Raw genomic sequence first — 21,286 nt, 5'->3', positions numbered from 1 at the left:
ATTTATCAATATCAAATTTTCCTAAGATTTTCTGATTACTGTTTAATTTTGAATTCTGCTATTTGTGATATAACAATTTCTACAATAATAATTATGAATGTGAATACTTAGTGACTGATTGATGCCCGTGCTATCGAATGAAATCAGTGCATTGCAGACTTGCAGTGAATCATCAAGAAACATAGAAGATTGGTGTTAGATACATGAGTAAGCCAATCTATCTGGATGAATGATTTATTTGCAATTCTGGCTGATCAAACTAAACAACCCGGGAATTATATGTTGACCACTAAATTAGATTTAATGCTCTAACATAATTAAATCTAGTTTAAGGATCTTGGTAAAAAACAGACTAAGTACTATGTTATAGTTCCCACTTCCCAAAGAGAGAAACAGCCTTATAGTAAAAACAAAAAAAAAACAAAAAAGAGAAACAGAAAACTCTAATAATCTTTTTGCTTCATGCCAAAGTAACACTTGCTACACCACTATGACGTACCAGTGCTCTTCTCGTTCGAAGGGAACCGAACATACAAGAATCATGTCCAAACTCCTATAAACCTTTTATTCTTCAAGAATGGCAGATCACAAAAGGACAAAATCATGTCGTTGATCATAAACTGAGCATCATTGTCCTTATCGACTCCAGCTTCTATCAGGAAATAATAAAGTTTCTCTTTCTTTCGAGAATGTGATGTATGGAAAGATTTAAAAAAATTGATTTGGTTATTATGTCATCAAAGTTTTCGATAACCAAATTTGTTGAGGTGATTCTTGGGAGTCATTGATCGTCTCGGGTCAACAGATGGTTAAAGCTCGCATCCGAGTGTCGTTCTGTTTCAGTTATTATTTGCGGCAGTGGGCTTGACTTTACTTGCAGGTGGAGGAGGCTTCTTGACAGGATGTGACGGTGGTATCAACCCGACTTCTTGCACGGTTCGTGGCGTGGCGGCAGTGGAGGTGGGTGTCTCTTAGTAAGAGTTATTATATCTTTGCTCGTCTTAGCACTTCATCGATCAATGACGGTATAAGGTCAAAGAGATCATCGGGAACCAGTTATTTTGGAGACGACAAGGGAGTTCCCGGCATCCTTGGCAACGAGGAGAATTCACGGTCCCGAGATTATCGTCAATGGTAAAGAGGTAACCGATTCCTTAGGATTTTAAAAATAGTTTAGTGATTGTGTTGTGTTTAGTGGGTGGACGAAGCTAGGTTATAATATATTGATTCGGGAGCTTTTGTTCAAATCAACTTTGTAATTGGATCCGAATCCCTGTTATCGGGAAGAATAAAAGATTATTTCTTAAAAAAGGAAAAAAAAGAAGTTGTAAATTTTTTGTTAAAAAAAAGAAGTTAGTGAATTTTATTTTAGGGCAATTCTTTCAAATAATACTTTTTAATTTTTTGTCACAAAAATAGCACTCAAAAATAAAATGACCAAAATAACACATTTTTGTTTTGAAATTTTAATATTTTTTTTTTTTTATTTTTAAAAATTTGAATACATTTCTAAAACCCCATTCCTTAACTCTAAACATTGTCAAAAACTTGGTTTGATGTTATTCTGATTGTTTTCTTTTTATTATATTTTAATAGACTAGATGCCAAAATAACTGGTTGTTCATGGATAAGAGTGGCGCGTGCAAATTTCATCGACAGGTGTATCTTACAACGACAGTTCATACAAGCCCAGTATATAGGTAACTGGGCCATAGGCATAAGGAGAAAATCATGTCGGCCCATAATTTTATTTAACATTTTTGTATCTCCATCAGAAAGGACAAAATTGATTATCATCTATAGGGAAAACGACCTATTTCCCCACCGTAACTATGGCATAGTAATAAATGTACACAAAGTTTAAGCCTCGTCCCAATTGCACACATACCAACTATAACAACGCATTTCCACATACGAGAAAAGATCGAAACCCGTTTCCCCCTCAACCAAGATTTAAGTTGGTTTTAATGGTTTATTACATGAACCGATAGTAAACCGGTTCGTATTGGTACACTTCGACCCAGATAAAGATCCGAGTAAGAAACGATTTAAACCCGACCCGAAACCCCTTTAAAACCCCCAAAATCGAGTTCATGTCTTTAGAACCCTAAAACCTAAAAATTCAGAGAGAGATTCTATTTGCCCAGACCCAAAAAGTATGAGTCATGAATCGGGAAATTCGAGTGGAGTCTCTACGGGTCGAGCAAGAGGTCGTGTTGTTGGTGTTCCGAAGAGATGTTGGTGTGGAGAATTAGTTATCCCCTTGATGTCAAATTCGAAGCCAAATCCTTGCAGAAGATACTTTCGTTGTGCTTTTGCGGCAGAGAAAAGGGTTAGTTTGTTTCTAATTACAGTTACAAATGTGATTGTTCAAAATGTGATTGTTCAAAATGTGTGGGTGAATCAATTTTTCTGTGTTTGTAGCTGAGTAATGATAATCACAGTTACAAATGGGTTGATGAGGCTTTGTTGGATGAGGTTGAAGCATTGTCGTTTAGGATAGGGAGACTTGAACAGGGCATGTTGACTGGTCGTGTGGAAGAAGAAAGGGATGCCCAAGAAGAGAAGACAAAGTTTGAAGAGTTTGGATTGAAGTTAGAGACCGAGATTTCTGCAAGAATGGAAGATGTTGTGAATGAAGTCAAAAGTGAGGTGAAGAAGGCGCTGGTGCTTGTTGTTTTAGGATGTGTGGGGATGGTTGTGTTGGCTAAGATACTATAATTTTTCTCGATTTGTTATGTCTAATGGTGGTATGTTTAAGTGTCTAGTTTGTTTCTGTTGTGTCTGTTGTCTAAGATGATGATTTATGTTGTGTCTGTTGTTTAAAATGATGAAAGAAGGATGTTATTTTAAGATGATTATGCTGTTAAATTGTGAGAATCAAGAATTCTAAATCCTTTCAAAAGCATTCAAAAGCATGACTAAAGCCATTAAAATATCATACATTGACCCAGCAACATATCTTGAACACACTAAAATAGAGTCTAAATCCATTAAACTAGTTCATATACCCGAGAAACAAGGTCATGAAACGTGCAAAAGGAATCTAAAGCCGAGAAACAAGGTCCTAGACCCTCAAAAAAACACCTAAAACCGAGAAAAAACACTTAAAACACCACAAAAACAGACCACTTCTTCAAATCTCTCTTCTCTTCTTTGCATATTCACTTCCTAGACTGAGAGCCTTGAGTGCAAACACCTTGGGAGGCTTCAGGCTGAGAAGATTCACCACTCACAAAAGTCTGAAAACACATCACATCCCCAATCAATTCAACAAGCTTCATTTCAATCCAAAACACATCATCATAAACAACAAAACCGAGAGAGAAACCGAGAGAGAAATGAAACAAACCTTGTTCTTATGGAACCTGATGTTATGATTAGCAGCACCACATTGCCCACAGTGCATGATCCGCTTCAAGGTCTTGTCTTTTTTCTTCGATGGTGATTCATTGACTCCTCTCTTCCTCTTTTTATCTGCTTTAGTCACCTTCTTACGGCCTGGTTGATCTGGGATCACAGGTTCAATTATAGATGGTTCTTCTCCTACGGGCCAGAACTTTGCTCCACGCAATGGTACAATCCCTTCAGCATACGTACGCCTCCACGTAGGTGTCTTAAACCAGTGAACCACATAGTCTTGAGCCTCTAGACCTTTCTTCAACATAACTCCATAGGCGTGCTCACAAGGGATCCCTGTAATCTCCCATCTCCTGCAACTACAAGTTCTACTCTCCAAGTTAACCCTATGTGCACAGCCATAGCTAGTAGTACATTCATATGTCTGGTTGGTGGAAGGTCTAATCGTCGATTCTGAAGCTTTCTGGTGCAACTTCTCGAGCATCTCAACGACATACGGTGTGCAAATCCCTTCGTAACTGCTGCAGATGACATCCCTTTTCGCTATACGAACCATTGCCAAGCGAGCTATTGTCTCCAACATAGGTACAAAGGGTTTGTCTCGGGCTTTACCTATGGAGTTGTTGAATGACTCGGTTGAATTGTTCTCCACGTCTTCACAATAAGGTCCAAGCTTGTGAAACGCCCTGCACCACTTCTCTGGCTTTGCCTTCATCACGTCGTCATAAACAGCTGCATCGTACATCTGAATGTCTAAGAGGTTTGCTCTGTAATCAGCCTCATTGTAGCTCCAAGCAAGGTTCCAAAGCTTTAGCTTCATATCTGGTTTCTTTCCATGGTTCTTCTTCAAGTTACCATAGATGTGTCTAACACACATCCTATGCTCAATTCCCGGCAGTGCTCTCTTCACAGCAGCAATCAATCCCTTCTGACGATCTGAAACCATAACATAACCATCTCCTTCTTCTAGTCCTAGATCAACCTTGATCTTTTTCACAAACCACAACCAGTTGTCTGTATTCTCTACTCCTACCACAGCCCATGCGATAGGGTAAATAGAGTTATCGGCATCGCGACCCAAAGCCACTAGCAGCTGCCCTTTCATCCTAGACTTCAAGAAACATCCATCTACTCCAATTAGTGGCCTGCATGTTTCTTTCCAGCTTCTCCTCAGAGCATCAAAACAGACATAAAATCTGTTGAAAACGTCAATGCCAGCATCATTCTTCACACAGTCAAGCTCCACAGAAGAATTTTGATTCGAGCTTCTTATCTCAGCGCAGTAATCCCTCAACCGCCCAAACTGCTCATCATACTCTCTTGCAATCCATCTGACCGCCTTGTTCCTAGCATGTTGGCATTGCGGCCTACTAACATTGATCTTCCATTTCTCCATAACAAGCTCCTCCATCTTCATGGGCATGAAATATTCTGGTTCTTCTCTGATCTTGTCAACAAACAAGCGAGCTATTTGTGGAACTTTAAGCATCTCACAAGTACCTGTAGGAACACAAGTATGATCCTTCTTCATGATTTTCACCTGCCATTTGTTGGGATACTTTGCTGCAACTGAGGCGTAGACGCGCCACGAGCAACCTTTGCCTTCACATACAAATCCGATCTTTGTGCTGTCATATCGATTCTGCTTGATGTTCCTTCCCGTTTTCAGAGCATAATCGAGCACTGCTTCCTTAAACGCAATTCCATTGATGAACACCTGCCCAACAAACAACTCCCCACTGCCTCTTCTAAACTGATCGCGCCTGTAGATAGTTCTCTGAACCTCTTTTCTCTGATTCTCTTCCACGTCTGCCTCTTCATCTGATTCTGTCTCTGGATACAGGTTATGCTTCACTGGAGGCTCATCAACAAAGTTCATGGCATCCTTCTCAATGTTGTAGTCGTTGCGCTCTCTTCTATCTTCACCATCAGAGTCAATATCAGGAGAATCAGGTGTCCCCGGATCGAAAGCAGGTACATCATTCCACTCTACATTCACATCAGACCATGGCTCCATTGTTGATACCTGCAAAACAAAGACATACAAAATGGTAAGAGACAACGAGAGAGAGACCAAGAGAGAGACAGAGCGAGAGACAGAGAGAGAGACAACAAGAGAGAGACCAAGAGAGAGACAGAGCGAGAGACAGAGAGAGAGACAACGAGAGAGAGACAACAAGAGAGAGACCAAGAGAGAGACCAAGAGAGAGACAGAGCGAGAGACAGAGAGAGAGACAACGAGAGAGAGACAGAGCGAGAGACCAAGAGAGAGACAGAGCGAGAGACAGAGAGAGAGACAACGAGAGAGAGACCAAGAGAGAGACAGAGCGAGAGACAGAGAGAGAGACAACGAGAGAGAGACAACAAGAGAGAGACCAAGAGAGAGACCAAGAGAGAGACAGAGCGAGAGACAGAGAGAGAGACAACGAGAGAGAGACAGAGCGAGAGACCAAGAGAGAGACAGAGCGAGAGACAGAGAGAGAGACAACGAGAGAGAGACAGAGCGAGAGACAGAGAGAGAGACAACGAGAGAGAGACAGAGAGAGAGACAGAGAGAGAGACAAGAGAGAGAGATGTCGAATTTCCCGAACTGGAGACAATCAGAGACAATCGGAGACCTTCTTCTTCGCCAAAGAGAGGGGTTGATGTTTTAGGGTTTCTAATTTGATTAATCGGGTCATGGGTTGATATATGGGGATTTAATTGGGTTTTAATTCTCTAATCGGGTGATAATCGGGTTGTTTTTGGTTAAGATAGGTTAGTCATTGGTTAAGTCTGGGTTTTAGAAACACTAACCAACTATTAACCACGATATGTCGGTATTAGTCTGATTTTCAAAGTTGAGGGGGAAACGGGTTTCGATCTTTTCTCGTATGTGGAAAGGCGTTGTTGTAGTTGGTATGTGTGCAATTGGGACGAGGCTTAAACTTTGTGTACATTTATTATTATGCCATAGTTACGGTGGGGAAATAGGTCGTTTTCCCTCATCTATATTATTAAAGTTGAAGTACAAATTAGAAATGTTTGGAAACAAGGATAGTAGGATAAATGAGATATGTTTGGCAATATGGATAGTAGAGATGTGTATTTTCTTTTATTTACACATTTAACCATTGTATTTTCAATAAATTAATAACAAATGAAAATTGCTTAGAAACATGAATAACTTATTTAATACTTCTTTTTATTTAAACATTTAGTCACTGTTTTTATAATAAATTAAACAATCTTCTTTCTATATTTCTTTTTATTTATAATTCTGTCACTATATTTACAATTCTTTATGGTAAAAGTAAAAATATAAACTGAAATATAAATAGTATATTATATAAAAAAAATTAAAAACAGTATTATTACCTTATTAGTTTAGTCAAATATAAAAATTTCAAGAGTTCAATTTTCAAAAAAAAATATCATAAAATTAATAATAATTCATAGAAAACTAATGCAAAAAATTAAAACTTTGAAACATGGATAAAAGTATGTCAAGAAAAAAAAAATGGCTTATGTTATTAATAAAAATTGGAAATCCATTATATCATTTTTAAAATATACAAAATGGACTAATCTAATTACCTAAAAACATTGTTTTGTCTAAAATAATCATAAAATAAATTTTAAATTTTATATACATATTAAAATATGCATATATTCAAAATTTTATTTTTACTAAAATATTTTCCAATAACCGTTATTAAAAATATTTTAAATATATATAAGAAAAATACAACAAAAAATTAATTTTATATACCAACTTAAATTAAGGTTTTTATATTTTATATTAAACTTTAAGAATATAATATATATGATTATTTATAAGATGGTATATATAAAATACTATTACTTATATGATTATTTATATTGACATGAAAAATGAATAGCAATATATTTTTGAAATATACATCCGCACGGGCATGCAGGTCAAAATTTATTTTAAATTACAATGTAAATATTTAATTAATATAGAAATATGTCACATTATTTAAACAAAATATTAATATAAAAGTATTATACAGTTGCGTTCTAAAAATCATTTATTTTAACAATAAGTCAAATAAATATGTTGATTAGAGAGGGAATAAAACAAAGTAAAAGAAATACATAGTTTACCAGAGACACTCTAGAGTGTGTCGAATTTATCATAAAGAAAGTTTCACTAAGATAAATACATTTAATAACTACAAACAAATAATATATTTCACAAAAGTGAATAATAATACCCGCATTTTCGAAGCGCGGGTCAAAATCTAGTGACATGTTAAACATGATGGTCTAGTACAAATCTGTTGAATAAGATTCCAAACAATATAAGCCGGTCATGATCTCTATTTACCTATCAACCACTAAAGCTTGTACTGTCGCACCATGATAATTGTCAGTACGAACGAATATTCTTTTACCCGTCCCTAAACTTTACCGATAATTTGAACCATTTGTTAAAAAGGAATAACAAAGTCGTACTCTGACTTTTCTTTTCATCTAAAATGACAGTGATGTAATGTAACGTTTCCAAAACATTTCTTGTTTCAAAACGAACAATGATCATTCCTTTTGAATATGTATATCACAAATACACAAACAACCGAATATAAGTGTACTACTTACATTCTCTATTCTTCTTATATATATTATATCATTCATCAAGATAAGGTCTTAGTTAAAACCGTTCACCTTTTCAAAATGAACATGTTTGATGTGTGTTTCACCGGAGAGTTCATAGTCAAAGCTTCCAGCAACAACCCTGAGAGACCTCATAGCCTTTCTCTATCAAATCTCGACCTTCTTTCCGGCCGTTTTCCAGTGACCTACTTTTACTTCTATCCCAAGAAACCACTTTCAACCTTTGGTTCCATCGTTGAATCCCTCAAAACCTCCCTCGCTGAAACTCTAAACTACTTCTACCCTTTTGCTGGTCAGATAGTTCCAAACGAAACCTCTCAAGAAGAGCCTATCATCCTCTGCAACAACAACGGAGCCTTGCTAGTCCAAGCACGAGCCAACACCCATCTCAAGAGTCTTGATTTTTACAACCTCGACGTCTTTCTCCAAGCAAAGCTGGTTCGGGTTAACCCTGATTTCCCCTTGCAGATTCAAGCAACAGAGTTCGAATGTGGAGGCTTCTCTCTAACATTCACATTCGATCACGCTCTAGGAGACGCTAGCTCTTTTGGCAAGTTCCTCACTACGTGGTCAGAGATATCAAGGAAACAGCCGGTTTCTTGTGTACCAGATCACCGTAGAAACCTCCTCCTGCCACGCTCTCCTCCTCGTTATCACCCTCTTTTAGACAAAACGTTCATAAAATGCAGCGTGGAGGAGATAAAGAATATACCAACTCCCAAAACGCTCATCAAGCGTCTCTATCACATCGATGCTTCGTGCATAAACGCGTTGCAAGCTCTAGCTAATGTAAACGGAGGGAGCAGGACAAAGATTGAAGCCTTCTCTGCTTATGTTTGGAAGAAAATGGTGGATTCTATAGAGAGCAGTCACAAAACCTGCAAGATGGGCTGGCTTGTTGACGGTAGAGGAAGACTAGAGACTGTTACCTCTAGCTACATAGGAAATGTTTTGTCTATAGCTGTCGGTGAAGCCACCATTGAAAATCTGAAACGAAACCATGTCTCAGAGATAGCGAACATAGTGCATGAATCGATTACTGAAGTGACAAACAATGCTCATTTCACAGATTTGATAGATTGGATTGAGAATCACCGACCTGGACTGATGTTAGGTCGGGTGGTTCTCGGACAAGAAGGACCAGCTTTGGTCTTGTCATCAGGAAGACGGTTCCCTGTGGCTGAGTTGGATTTTGGGTTTGGTGCACCTGTCCTTGGAACTGTGTGTTCAACGGTTGAGAAAATAGGAGTTGGTTACCTCAACCAGCGACCTAGCGCCTGCAATGATGGCTCGTGGTCGGTCTCTGCTATCGTGTGGCCTGAACTCGCTGCAGCTTTAGAGTCTGACTCTGTTTTTCAGCCAATGTCTGCTAAGCATCTCCAACTCCAGACCTGACAAAAGCTCACCTAAGGTCGAAAAATAAGCCTAAAAGGAGCTTTTCATTAACGGTTGCTTTATTATGTTGTGAGATTATGATTACAATAAGTTAAAACCATGGAGCCTGAGTTTTTACTTTTTACACATTATCTACACACTATATGTTACATCTGCAATGTAAACAAAAACAAAATCAGTCTATGGTCATCGTGTTTTAAGGTTTCTTCAGATATTTCTTGGCGTCTTCATAGAAGCTCTCTCTGTTGGAGAATGTTAAAGGAAGCTCTTCATCAGCATCATCAGTCTCACTTCTGTCTATCCAGCTATGATGTGTACTCGAGTCTTTTGGAGTATTGTCTACATCGGTGGATTCAGTGGGTGAGTATGGTTCGTCTGGTAACTCGCGGTACAAGTGTTTAATTATGAAAAGAGCAGTATCATTATCTCTCCAATAGTTTCTGCACAATTTATATATAACATTCGTCTGAGTTCTTTGCCTCTAAACGTAAATGTAATGTGTGATTAATGAAAAGTTTCACTTACGTATGAGCTCCTATGGCTTGTAGATACGGATGCTCAAAAGTTTTATCCTGCATCACCCAAAGAGTCCGTCTATTATTATACGCAACAGAATATAAAAAGGTTGTTATTTAAGTGAAGATGTTTCACCTGTAGCATGTGATCTATTCGACCATCTCGAGTTCCGGTCAGCCTTTCCATCATTAAGGAACCATAAGACCTTCCATCCTTTTCGTCATCGCTGTCTTCCGACTCTGTTCAATAAACATTAGAAAGTACATGGATTCACCCCTACTGTACAGATGCAATGGTCATCAAGTGGGAGCGAAAAACTTGCATAGTAAAATCGAACTTTTACCTTCTAGTCTATCCGAGATTTTAGATTGGCAAATAGTGAGAACTCTCGTCTGCATGGAATTAAGGATGAGTCTTGTGTACATTGCAAAGATAACAAGTTAAAGATCAAACAAAATGAACTAATTAGAAGTCTGAGGAAACACACACCCGTACAGAATCAAAATGATTCATTACTCTATGTGAACGCGCAGCAAAATCCTCTTTGAAATCCTACAGAATGTTACATAAGCAAACGATTAGTAGAGAGGAAAGTAAAAAAAAAAGACAAATACCGAACCACAAGATTTTAACTACCTGTAATCCAATATGCAACCGCTTGCCACCTCTGTGGTAAGGAACTATAACGGGTCGTTTGGGAAGGTACTCTTTGCACACTAGTGGCTCCACCCTGCGTGCACAATACACAGTTTTGTGTTTTACACTTGCAAAAGAACCTAATAGAGAGAGACAGGGAGATCATAAATTAACCTATATGCAACAGGATCATAGGGGTGAAAAATGTTGAACATTCGACGACAAGCTGGCATCTCTTCGATAACATTCTCCTCTTCCCAGTAATCTCTTCCCTTACCTAAGACATGTTAAGCACCTTTTACACCATATAAAGAGACTTTGCAAAGAAAGGTTTTTGTTGTTTTATCATATCCCAGTGTAATGTAAAAAGATAAAAACAACTGAAAACGCTACTGAACAGGTAGTACCTATCCCAATACGTATATTTCGAAGGGCCAGAAACACTCCGAGAGGAGAACCAACTGCAAAGAAAGTGTCAACCTGAGCAGAATATGTAATTCAAAATTAGGATGGCGTTTCCGATTTAAGATAATAGACACGTAAATTATACGAACCCCCACCTTGAACTCGAGCTTTTGGTACTTTATATAAGGAGTGAAGCTTGTAGGTCCATTGGCATCTTTAGTTAGGGCTTTTCCATTGATGTGCTGCTGCTCAGGCATCACAAATGCCTTGGCTTTTTCTGTAGAGAACACCATTTCACATCAATGTACATGACAAGAGTTTTCAAACACAACTCCAAAGTACGGAGAACATAGAAATCGAGGGTCAGAAGTTAATACCATCCGTCAATATTCTGGCATTTTCTGATTGCAGTTGCGCTACTTTTGACCTCAAAGATTTAATCTGCATTAACAAGTTTCACCATTAGTGAAAAAAATTAACTCTTTTGTTTTGGTCAATCACTGGACTACACTTCACAGAGAATACAAACATAATGGAGTATGTTAACGGTAATGTTGAAAGTTTGCAAGAAGCGGCATAGTATCATCAAATAACTGAAGCCTAGAACTTGGAAGTGTCAATATTTACCTCTTCTTGTAATAACTTGATTGTATCCTCGTTATTAGAATCGCCACATTTTAATTCCCAAGATTTTTCCGAAGAAGAAGAAGAAGAACCAGAAGATCGAGAGTCAGCTCCATCTGGTCCATCCTGTGAGGAGATAGCGCCACCAGAAGAATCATGATCGCCATATTCCTCTCTGCCTCTTCTCTCCAGGCCCACGTTGTCTACAACAGAATCAGAGACCGAGGAAGAAGCCTCTTGAACGATATGGTGATGCTCCAATACCGTTGATTCTTTATCCATCATGTCATTATCTTGACCTGTGATTTCCTCAGTGTTATTCAATAGGTTAGATTTCTCTGGCTCAAGATTCGGTGATTGATGCGAACTACAAGGTTTCTCAGCGCTTTCTGGAATTGGAGGAGATTCTTCATCTGGAAAAAACCTCCTGTATACTGCATCCATCGGAAATGGGGATGACAGATTGTGCTGATGACATAAGATGTCATAGGACAGAACGCTCCCCAGAGAATGTCCATAAATGGATATCTGTTAGATGTCCATGAATTCTTAATTTAATGCGAGCTTACACTAGTCAGGTTGATAAATGAAAAGACTAAACCAGATGGGTACCTTTCCATCATAGTCCGGGTTCCGCTTTATAAATTTCAGATACAATCTATTCAGCTGGTTTGAAACCTGGAAGATGTAAAAGAGCTCATTAAACAGATGAAGAAGATGAAAGTAACAATGTCTATAGTAAGGTTTTCAGCTGTAAGAAAAGTTCTAATATTAAATCAACTTGGCAACTACTTAAAACAAAGAGAGTATCAAATTTGGGGAATTGCAATACCGAATCAATTATAGCCTGACAATAAATGGGGCTCATGTAGTATAACACATCGTGAACAGTTGCGCTCAGCATCTCTCGCAAACGCCGTACACCTTCTAGTGTACATTTATCAACAGCAGCTTCCCCACTTAGCTTTAGACCTTTTCTCCACTACAGAAACAATTGAGAGAGAAAGAATATGTGAAGTTAAATAATAATACACAAATATAAACCAGAAAAGTGATATATATATACCTGGCATGGGATGAAAAGAACTCTTTGAGTGCCACGCTGGTGAGAGGTTAGATGACGTTCACCTAAAGCTGCTGTGATTTGACGGAAGTTTCCAACGTCGTCAACAAGATTAGACTTTTCAACTTTTTGACCAATACCATGAACCATAAACACAAGATGTCGAACAGGGACCTGGACACAATAAACAAAACAGAATTGTTTTAGGGAGCTTGAAAATATAGCAATATACCGAAAACTAGTTTGACGATAGATATCAGATGCTCTATACTAAGACATACTTGAGAACAATAGTCATCCATTTCTTCCTCTTTTTGTTGGCGTAGTTCTTCCTGAACAGAAGGCACAAGAAATATGATTCAGTTACCAGAACTCTTATTCAGCAGTGAACTTTCAAAATTTCTGATGAGAATTTAGAAAAGAAATGCGAGAGTTAGTTCCAGAATATTGTTAAGAACCTGTGTAGGTTTAGGAGAGTAGGAGCCAGCGTAACCACGTCTCAGCTTAATTCCATTCCCAGTATAGCCAACAATGCCAGAGAATCCAGAGGGATCAACATTAAGCCAAGCTTCCCAAGTATCATCCTCCCCAGTAAAGAGCGCATGAAGTCCCTACATTAACAACTTAGGATAATATAATTTAAGTAATCATTCAGCTGAAAATAAAAGTACATTTTTTACACACGTACCAAACTGGAACCCTGCAAATCAACTCGAGCTGCAAAGAGACCAGAGGGTTGAAACCTTCTTCTGCGCCAGACCTGGCGTAAACGGCATCCAACAATTTCTATCAACAACTTTCAGGAATTCCAACCAAAAAAAAAAAAAAGTATCAACTGTTTCTAGCAGCCAACGAGGGTCACAATATCGAAATGTATTTTCACCAAAAAAAAAGTAAATCTAACCTTGTTACGATATGCAACCTCTAACTGTTCAGCAACAGTTTCTGGAATGGGAAGCCAGTCAAGACCACCTTTACGAGCAAACCAGTGGCCTCTAAGCACACGCCGGTTATCTCCATTCCAGTACACGGGAAAACAATGCCTCCTCACCAAGTCCACCTGCAGCACTCCGGTCAGAAAAATGGATTGAAACATTAAAGGACTTTAATGGTTAAATAATCTACATGAGAATTCCCAAACACTGAAATGAAGAAGGGGTGGTACCTCATAGAGGCCACCCTTAACAGGTACACCAACTCTCTCTTCTTCAACATCATAGAGACTGGATGAGACGGAAGCTTCTGGAAGAGTATCCATTGACTGCTTAATCGATTTATTTTTAGAATTAACTTGTGGTATAGGGCCAACACTGCATTCTGCATACTCTTTCCACCAGAGTGACAGCAACTCATCCTCTCTCTGGAGGAAAGAAGCCTCAATGGCAAGAGAATCCCTCATACCAAAACGGAAATACTCACTCTTTCCTACTACGTCAGTGCGTGGTACTGAAGCAGCTAACTCTGGAGACAAGCAAACAAAACAATACATTAGCTGAGAAATTTGGATACAGAAATCTCTTCTTTTTCTTTGGAACAAGCTCTCACCGTTTTCAGCTAAGGGAACCTTACAGAAGTACCAACGAACATCACTCCCATCGGAAGGGCTTCTGGTCTGAGCGAGATACTTTTGTCTGGCGTGGCATTGCTCAATGACATCTTCTAATCTGGCGATGTTGGAAGGCGTGTTCTTCAGCAAATCCGGAGAGGTTGTATTAACAGCCGGAGCAGTTCCTAAACGTGCCTCCTCTCTGTCTTCCATCTGATCAAAATCAGAAACCTAAAATCAGTAAGTTTTGGATCAACCAACCAATCAAAATTTCAGTTCCGGTAACAAAACCCTACATAGAGAATCTAGAATCTGATGATCATACCGACAACGAAATGAACGATACAGTCTTCGATAAGCTTTTTAAGGAATCACGAGAAGAAGGAAGATTTCGACAGACGAAACAAAACAAAACAAAGGTCGTGATGACAGCTGGGAAATCGATTTGAAGGTTGGTTTTGCTCAAAGGAATATTCGTGAAAAAACGATTAGCTCTCTCTCTCATTAAGCGGTTGCGTGCACTGTCATCTCTCAACTACTGCCACGTATATGCCACGTCAGCGCTCCGCAGCCGGACCCAATTTTGGATTTTGTTATTTTTTTTGCAGGTTGTTATTGTTTTACGAATTGAAAATGACTGAAGATTTGCGAAGACAGCGAAATTTGCAGTCAAATCCGACACTTGGGCTCCGATTTGAGCCCATATAGAAGCTCACTGTTAAACTAATATGGCTTATGGAGTACCGAACGAGTAGCTATTAGCTAAGCACACGTCTAGGTCTGTGGAGTTTCGGTTCAAACAATGTTCTGAAAATCTGTTTAGACGAAATTTAAATATTTTCTAATCAGTACATGGATCATAACCAAAATAACATTTCTAAAACCAATTCAAATATGTCATTAGTTTAAACGGGTTCAAATAACATGAGCAAATTATAACTAATTTAATTATATTATCTTTATCATAATTTTCTATACACAAGTGATGACTTTTTCTTTTTTGCGTGAATCACAAGTGATGACTTCTTTCTCCCTTTTATAGTAAATCTATTTTTATTTTATCAAAATAATTTTTAGTTAAACAAAATTTTAAAATATTAAGTAATATAAATAAAAATATAATATATAATAATAATAAATATTCGTTCAAATTTATTCTTGCAGTTAATAAGAATCAAATCATTAGGATTCAAAAAATAACGTAACCAATTTTTTTTTAAATGTCTATTTTTATAAAATGAGCTTATTTGCCAATTAGCTATATTTAAAAGATAAATTTGGTGAATGACAATGATTTTGACATAATAAAGAACTAATATTTACACTCTAATTCATCCAGTTATACATTCCTCTTTACCATTATCCGATAAAAATGTGTTTTGTGTGTCCACACAGTCTATATAATCCATGGTCAAGTATATCTAAAAAAAATTAATTAAAAAGAAGAAGTCATCCACGTTACATCTTTATTAGTCACGTATATATATACCGAATGTTTTATTCCATATAACTGAAGTAGTTTAAGATTATAACCTTACCTACAACCCATAAAGAAAGCTCAACCCCAAACCCTAGACACTAATCACAACTCAACCCCTAAATACTAAACCATAAACTCTAATCAATAAACCTTAAACTCAAATATAAAGCATAAAATAGTACTATTAGTGAAATTATGAAATGTATGTGATTGAATGAAAGAAGTTAATGCTGACCCCAACCATACCCAATACCTTCAAACTATTAAACCCTAAATTATAATCACTAAACTCTTATCCAAATATAAACTTTAAACTCAAATATAAACTCTAATCCAGATAGAATAAAATAAAATAAATAACATAATATGTATTAGTGAAATTATAAAACATCTATGATTGCATGGAGAAATTAATGATGATCCCAACCATACTCCTATACTTTCTAATAATAAACCCTAAATTCTAATCACTAAGCCCTAACTCAAATATGAATTCTAAACCTGAATATCAAAATCTAAAAGGTACATAATATAATGTGATATTAAATTATATATATAATATTAAACTATATAATATAGATTATAGTGATTTATACGGGTTTAAAAACATGTAATGATAGTTGTAACTTAAAAATATACAAACTATATTTCTAAATAGAATAGAACACTTTTTATCGACCATCAAATGGGATAGAACATAATAAAGTAGTATATAACAAAATATGAAAAATACATATTAATTGTCTTACATTTCCATTATATACGAATATAATAGAATAAAACACAATAACAAAAATTGTTCATCTTCTCCCACATGTAACAGAGATTTAAATGCTCTGGTGTCCTCGCGAGTGTCCTCAGGTTGCTCCTTCTCTCCGACTGAACTGTTAATGACATTTTCTCGCAATCGATTTCAGAAGCGGAAATGATATCCTCTTTTGCAACGCATTTCGAGAATGTGAATAGACCCAAACAAGGCCGACTGGGGTGATGGTGTGGAGCAAAAAGGTGAGTTCAAAAAGGTGGAGCAAACCGTCTATGGATACTTTTCATTTTTTTTCTAAAATTACCAAAAAAATTGAAAAGATATGATGTAAATCTAATTAAGCCACAAAAAACTTCAGACAGTTAATAATTAGGATTTTTTTTTCTTTAGATTGCACCGGTTATTTTCAAGAGCAAAGTAACATTATTACATAAAATCGAATGAGTGTATGGAAAACCTAGGTCAATTAGCTATTTAGTGAATTTTTTTTTCACCAATTAGCTATCTAGTGAATTATGTATCGAAAAATTAGGTCATATAACCCAATTTTCCAAAAAAAATTACACATGAGAAAGAATTGTAATTCTATTTTAATAGTATAGATAGTCCAAATTATTTTTTTAAAGCATGTTAACATACATTACCATATATCACAGACCAAGATTTTATATAAACATTAGTGAAAAATAAGTTACACCAAATCTTAACCACTTCAAGTGATTGAATATTTGACAATATAAAGTTGGTTGGTCTTATATGTGACGTGATATGGCCATGTTTCTTACTCTACGATGCAATATTCCTCTAACTCTATATACGTTTTGTTTCTTTTCTTGTGACAACAACTCTATATACGTTTAACTCGACAGTTTTGAGCATTGTATAATTCTTATGTTCTGGTGTACGTTTTTCATTTTTGATTTTTTGTTTGAAAGGAATCTTGTATTCTTGATCTTTAAGATTATTAGGTAATATATCTGTGTATTTTAATTTGATTAATTAAATACAATTTCATACCATAACAAAGTTAAACGTTTATATTTACTGGAGTAGTTGTCAAAATCACAAGAAATTGTTTTTTGTGTTTTTCGGAAAAACCCCAAAAGCCCTTTTTGCTTCAAAGCGATCAAAAGCGTTAAATCAACCACTCTACGCCTCCATCACCGGTCAACATCACCTCACCGCTCCACCATCACATCACATCACATCACCTTCTTTCGTATATGAGACCTCGTATCCGTGATGCCTCTGACAAACTCCGTCCCACCCGATCCTCCTCCTTCCACCACGACGGTGAACCAAAGTTTCACCGCAAACACCCTCCGCCTCTCCGCACCATGTTCGGCCGATGGCGCAAATGGACCGTCCTCGTGGCGGCGATCTGGATCCAGGCCTCGACTGGAACCAACTTCGACTTCTCCGCCTACTCCTCCCATCTCAAATCAGTCCTCGGAATCTCCCAGGTGAGGTTGAACTACCTCGCGGTGGCTTCCGATTTGGGTAAAGCCTTCGGCTGGTCGTCGGGGATCGCTCTTGGTTATTTCCCCCTCTCCGTCGTTCTTTTCGCCGCCGCCGCTATGGGCTTCGTTGGCTATGGTGTTCAGTGGTTAGTCATCACCAACATCATCACTCTTCCTTACTCTCTGGTACGTTCTCTCCTTCTTCATCCATATCAAGAATCAAGAATCAAGAATCAAGAATCAAGAATCAAGAATCAAGAATCAAGAAACCGTTTTTTTATTTATTTTACAGGTGTTTCTGTGCTGCTTGTTGGCTGGATTGAGCATATGTTGGTTCAACACAGCTTGTTTCATCCTCTGTATCCGTCACTTCCCGACCAACCGTGCACTCGCTTTGTCACTAACCGTCAGCTTCAATGGAATCAGTGCAGCCTTATACTCCCTCGCTTTCAATGCTATTAACCCTTCATCGTCCAATCTATACCTTCTGCTGAACTCTCTTGTTCCTCTTGTTGTCTCGTTAGCTTCGCTTTATCCTGTTCTTGTTAAACCATCTCTAGACACTACGCCAGACAGCGAGTCGTCAAGGCGACATGACTCCCATGTGTTTGCCATTATGAATGTCGTAGCTGTCGTCACCAGTTTCCACCTTCTCTTGTCTAGCTCCAGTGCATCAGCTCGTTTGCATTTGTTCGGAGCTATCTTCCTTCTGGTCTTCCCCTTGTGTGCTCCTCTTCTCGTTTACGCCCGGGATTACTATTTTCCCGACATTACTAACCAGCGTTTACACAATGACAGCTCTGGCTATGTTATGCTTAACATAGACGAGCTCAAGATGCAGAAAGCATCTGTTACGACGGGTACTGCCAAGGAAGGGAACGTAGTGAGGCTCGGTGATGAACACTCGTTTGGATTGCTCATTAGTAGGTTGGAGTTTTGGTTATACTACATTGCTTATTTCTGTGGTGGCACGATTGGCCTTGTTTATAGCAACAACTTGGGTCAGATCGCTCAGTCTTTAGGACAAAGCTCGACAACACTCGTCACAATCTACTCTTCTTTCTCCTTCTTTGGTCGGTTGCTCTCTGCCGCACCAGACTTTATGCACAAGTAAGTTTCATTTTTTTGAGATTAAAGAACATCTGAAGTGAGATTAGATTGATAGATTTTGCATTCTTGCAGGAGGTTTCGTTTGACAAGAACCGGCTGGTTTACAATCGCACTCTTGCCAACCCCATTCGCTTTCTTTCTACTTGCGATATCATCCTTGCAGCAAACGGCATTGCAGACCGCAACTGCTTTAATCGGTCTGAGCTCCGGTTTCATATTCGCAGCAGCAGTCTCCATAACATCTGAGCTTTTTGGACCTAATAGCGTAGGTGTTAACCACAATATTCTCATCACAAACATACCAGTCGGCTCACTCCTATACGGATTCATCGCTGCATCCATCTACGAAGCCAACGCAAACCCCGAGATAAGAACCTTCGTGTCTGACTCGGTCGTTTGCATCGGAAGAGATTGCTACCACAGAACGTTTGTGCTTTGGGGTTTCTTGTCCCTTCTTGGCCTCGCTTGGAGTCTTTTGCTGTGCTTGAGAACCAAACCGGTTTATCACCGGCTTGAACAAGACCGGGTTTCCGTAACGACGTCGTCGTACAAGGATATTGATTCGATGTAAATAAAATTTGTAACACAATTAGACCACAATCTTTTTCTTTTTCAAAAGTCACAGAAAGATTAATATACATTTCTTGTTATCACAAATGGTGAGAGAGAATGTTTTTGCACAAATTAAATTAAAATGTTTTTCTAATAAAGTAATGGTTAAACAAACACGCATCAGAAGGGTCCCACACAAAAAGAAGAGAGTCATCGAAATAGACGCGCACAGTAACTGACAAAATCATGAATTAGCCGTTGTGGAGACTTTCATCATCATTTTCGTCTCTCTCTTTTTATTTGCTGCTATAGCGAAAGTAACCCTAAGAAAGAAGTTTTCATTTTGAATCAATCGGCAATGGGGGATTATGGGTATCTATCGGATACAGACGATTCAGCAGTGGAAGAGCTGATATCGCAAGCGAAGGAGCTTTCGGCTCTGGAGCAAATAGCAGCCATCAACTGTTCTTCCTTCACCGACTCTTCTACTCTTCCCCATGATCTCGAATCTCGTTTCCGTCGCCTCAAAACTCTTCCTTCCGCTCGACCCGACCCGGTTTCGTCTAAAGTTAGTAACAAGAATCTCACCCACTCCAAGAGCGTGGCGACTAGTCACCCAAAGGACCCAGATTTATCTGGAAACCGACGAAACCCAGTTAATAAATCTGGCTTTGATGAGGATTCGAGTGTTCCCTCGAGAAATGAACGAGATCTGGGTACTGAGAGAAGCTCGCGAGCTGGGCTTGACACAGATGGAAGTGGAGACTTCTCGGCAGCTAAACGTGCCCAGAAGCTTTCTAAAGAGAAACGAAGAGTCGGTTCATCATCATCTTCATCATCTTCTGTTGATTTAGCGACACCACCCTCGTCATCGGATTCAGAACCGGAGAAGAAATCGAAGTCGAAATCAAGCTCATGGGTTAAGAAGTTGTCTCCATCGAAGATCATTGGATACATTTGGTCTTCTCCGAACAAATCATCGTCTGCCAAGAAGAAGAACATCAAGAGCATCAAATCGTTTGGTCGCGACAGAGATGTTGATTTCGACGAGTTTTTGTCCGATCTAAATGCGTATTCTGTCGAGGATCAGAGGAAGATGCTTAAGAAAGCTCTCAAGGAACAGCAGAAGATGCGTAAAGAAGCTGCTCAGATCATCAAAATGACCAGAAAGGCCTCTGCAAGATTTGATTTTGATGATTAAAGATTCGCCTTGTTGTTTTGAGTTTGGAGAAAAGCTAGCAGTTACTTTACCAAAAATAATTTAAATTTACTAAGTATAAAATATAAATAAGTTCTCCTTTTAGTTAATAGTATTATTATGTATTAATAATTATTCCTTTTCCAACAATTCGTTTTCGTTTAGTTTCGAGTTTTGTTATTTCCATTCACCACCCGACCATTGTCTTCCATCTCGTCGATAGCATCTTTGATTGAGTGTTGTAATACTCTGACTGTTCTCCTGCCTATCGGTTTGTATATGCCTCTTGGACCGTGGGTCCTGTGGAATTTCTAGAAGGCAGAGGAACAAACTCTGTTTTGAGAACAGGACTTTTTCCGCTATGGAAATAATTACTAAGTCCATCTCTGATGCGAGAGAAGGGCAAGCTGCTCAGGCTCCAACACTCCGGCGTGATGCTCCGCTCCCTTCCGTCGCTGCGGCTCTGCACTCCTCTCGTACACGGGCTGCTCCACCAGGTACTCTTCTATGTAATGTGGATGGAGCTTGGGATGCAGGTTCAAAGAGCTGTGGCAC

General features: G+C 38.3%; 7 protein-coding genes across 9 annotated transcripts in view; 5 read left to right on the top strand and 2 right to left on the bottom strand.

Moving 5' to 3' along the window:
• Positions 1-1,855: 1,855 nt before the first annotated feature.
• On the bottom strand, positions 1,856-5,382 carry LOC130498139 (uncharacterized). Its single transcript, XM_056991520.1, has 2 exons — positions 3,353-5,382; positions 1,856-3,242 (listed from the first exon to the last, which is right to left on the bottom strand). The coding sequence occupies exons 1-2, from the start codon at positions 5,375-5,377 to the stop codon at positions 3,165-3,167; spliced, it is 2,103 nt and encodes a 700-aa protein (XP_056847500.1). The 5' UTR covers positions 5,378-5,382; the 3' UTR covers positions 1,856-3,164.
• Positions 2,159-2,721, top strand: LOC130497029 (uncharacterized protein At4g04775-like). The gene is made up of 2 exons (XM_056989859.1): positions 2,159-2,332; positions 2,425-2,721. The coding sequence occupies exons 1-2, from the start codon at positions 2,159-2,161 to the stop codon at positions 2,719-2,721; spliced, it is 471 nt and encodes a 156-aa protein (XP_056845839.1).
• Positions 5,383-8,011: 2,629 nt separating the features above from the next.
• LOC108852278 (coniferyl alcohol acyltransferase) lies at positions 8,012-9,589 on the top strand. The gene has a single exon (XM_018625787.2). The coding sequence runs from the start codon at positions 8,041-8,043 to the stop codon at positions 9,373-9,375; it is 1,335 nt and encodes a 444-aa protein (XP_018481289.2). The 5' UTR covers positions 8,012-8,040; the 3' UTR covers positions 9,376-9,589.
• LOC108836752 (phospholipase SGR2) lies at positions 9,403-14,685 on the bottom strand. Of its 3 annotated transcripts, none has more exons than XM_056986144.1 (21): positions 14,491-14,685; positions 14,165-14,396; positions 13,785-14,080; positions 13,524-13,679; positions 13,308-13,379; positions 13,078-13,230; positions 12,901-12,951; positions 12,623-12,793; positions 12,389-12,538; positions 12,169-12,234; positions 11,560-12,084; positions 11,310-11,373; positions 11,088-11,209; positions 10,935-11,007; positions 10,702-10,804; positions 10,528-10,621; positions 10,381-10,443; positions 10,235-10,283; positions 10,027-10,130; positions 9,901-9,947; positions 9,403-9,815 (listed from the first exon to the last, which is right to left on the bottom strand). In XM_056986144.1, exons 1-21 carry the CDS (start codon positions 14,668-14,670, stop codon positions 9,572-9,574), a joined length of 3,015 nt encoding a protein of 1,004 aa, XP_056842124.1. In that variant the 5' UTR covers positions 14,671-14,685; the 3' UTR covers positions 9,403-9,571. The 3 variants fall into 3 exon arrangements, with proteins under 3 accessions (XP_056842124.1, XP_056842129.1, XP_056842135.1); XM_056986149.1 differs by having other exon boundaries at positions 14,165-14,378; XM_056986155.1 differs by having other exon boundaries at positions 14,165-14,378; positions 14,462-14,597.
• Positions 14,686-17,489: 2,804 nt separating this feature from the next.
• Positions 17,490-19,638, top strand: LOC108830173 (protein NUCLEAR FUSION DEFECTIVE 4). Its single transcript, XM_018603775.2, has 3 exons — positions 17,490-18,057; positions 18,164-18,981; positions 19,054-19,638. The coding sequence occupies exons 1-3, from the start codon at positions 17,635-17,637 to the stop codon at positions 19,550-19,552; spliced, it is 1,740 nt and encodes a 579-aa protein (XP_018459277.2). The 5' UTR covers positions 17,490-17,634; the 3' UTR covers positions 19,553-19,638.
• Positions 19,639-19,820: 182 nt separating this feature from the next.
• On the top strand, positions 19,821-20,895 carry LOC108830172 (uncharacterized). Its single transcript, XM_018603774.2, has one exon. The coding sequence runs from the start codon at positions 19,892-19,894 to the stop codon at positions 20,732-20,734; it is 843 nt and encodes a 280-aa protein (XP_018459276.1). The 5' UTR covers positions 19,821-19,891; the 3' UTR covers positions 20,735-20,895.
• A 197-nt stretch (positions 20,896-21,092) lies between these two features.
• The window catches only part of LOC108830177 (uncharacterized), a 558-nt gene continuing 364 nt past the window's right edge, over positions 21,093-21,286 (top strand). Inside the window, exon 1 of the mRNA XM_018603779.1 lies at positions 21,093-21,286. This exon is cut by the window's right edge and continues 364 nt beyond it. Within this exon, the coding sequence (XP_018459281.1) occupies positions 21,093-21,286 (194 nt within the window).

This window comes from Raphanus sativus, chromosome 1 (genome assembly GCF_000801105.2).
Source record: "Raphanus sativus cultivar WK10039 chromosome 1, ASM80110v3, whole genome shotgun sequence".
NCBI classification, from domain to species: Eukaryota; Viridiplantae; Streptophyta; class Magnoliopsida; order Brassicales; family Brassicaceae; genus Raphanus; species Raphanus sativus.
Note: the sequence above shows the minus strand (reverse complement) of the source record. Positions and strands in the feature narration are given on the sequence as shown.

Excerpts from the sequence above, each read along its gene's own strand:
- LOC108830173 (XM_018603775.2), top strand. The coding sequence starts at position 17,635 with ATGAGACCTCGTATCCGTGATGCCTCTGACAAACTCCGTCCCACCCGA. Across the intron at positions 18,058-18,163 it reads TCACTCTTCCTTACTCTCTG|GTGTTTCTGTGCTGCTTGTT; the intron begins GTACGTTCTCTC and ends TTTATTTTACAG. Across the intron at positions 18,982-19,053 it reads GCACCAGACTTTATGCACAA|GAGGTTTCGTTTGACAAGAA; the intron begins GTAAGTTTCATT and ends GCATTCTTGCAG.
- LOC108836752 (XM_056986144.1), bottom strand. The coding sequence starts at position 14,670 with ATGAGAGAGAGAGCTAATCGTTTTTTCACGAATATTCCTTTGAGCAAA. Across the intron at positions 14,397-14,490 it reads TATCGTTCATTTCGTTGTCG|GTTTCTGATTTTGATCAGAT; the intron begins GTATGATCATCA and ends TACTGATTTTAG. Across the intron at positions 10,284-10,380 it reads ATCATTTTGATTCTGTACGG|ACGAGAGTTCTCACTATTTG; the intron begins GTGTGTGTTTCC and ends AATTCCATGCAG.
- LOC130497029 (XM_056989859.1), top strand. The coding sequence starts at position 2,159 with ATGAGTCATGAATCGGGAAATTCGAGTGGAGTCTCTACGGGTCGAGCA. Across the intron at positions 2,333-2,424 it reads CTTTTGCGGCAGAGAAAAGG|CTGAGTAATGATAATCACAG; the intron begins GTTAGTTTGTTT and ends CTGTGTTTGTAG.
- LOC130498139 (XM_056991520.1), bottom strand. The coding sequence starts at position 5,377 with ATGGAGCCATGGTCTGATGTGAATGTAGAGTGGAATGATGTACCTGCT. Across the intron at positions 3,243-3,352 it reads TCAGGTTCCATAAGAACAAG|ACTTTTGTGAGTGGTGAATC; the intron begins GTTTGTTTCATT and ends ATGTGTTTTCAG.
- LOC108830172 (XM_018603774.2), top strand. The coding sequence starts at position 19,892 with ATGGGGGATTATGGGTATCTATCGGATACAGACGATTCAGCAGTGGAA.
- LOC108852278 (XM_018625787.2), top strand. The coding sequence starts at position 8,041 with ATGAACATGTTTGATGTGTGTTTCACCGGAGAGTTCATAGTCAAAGCT.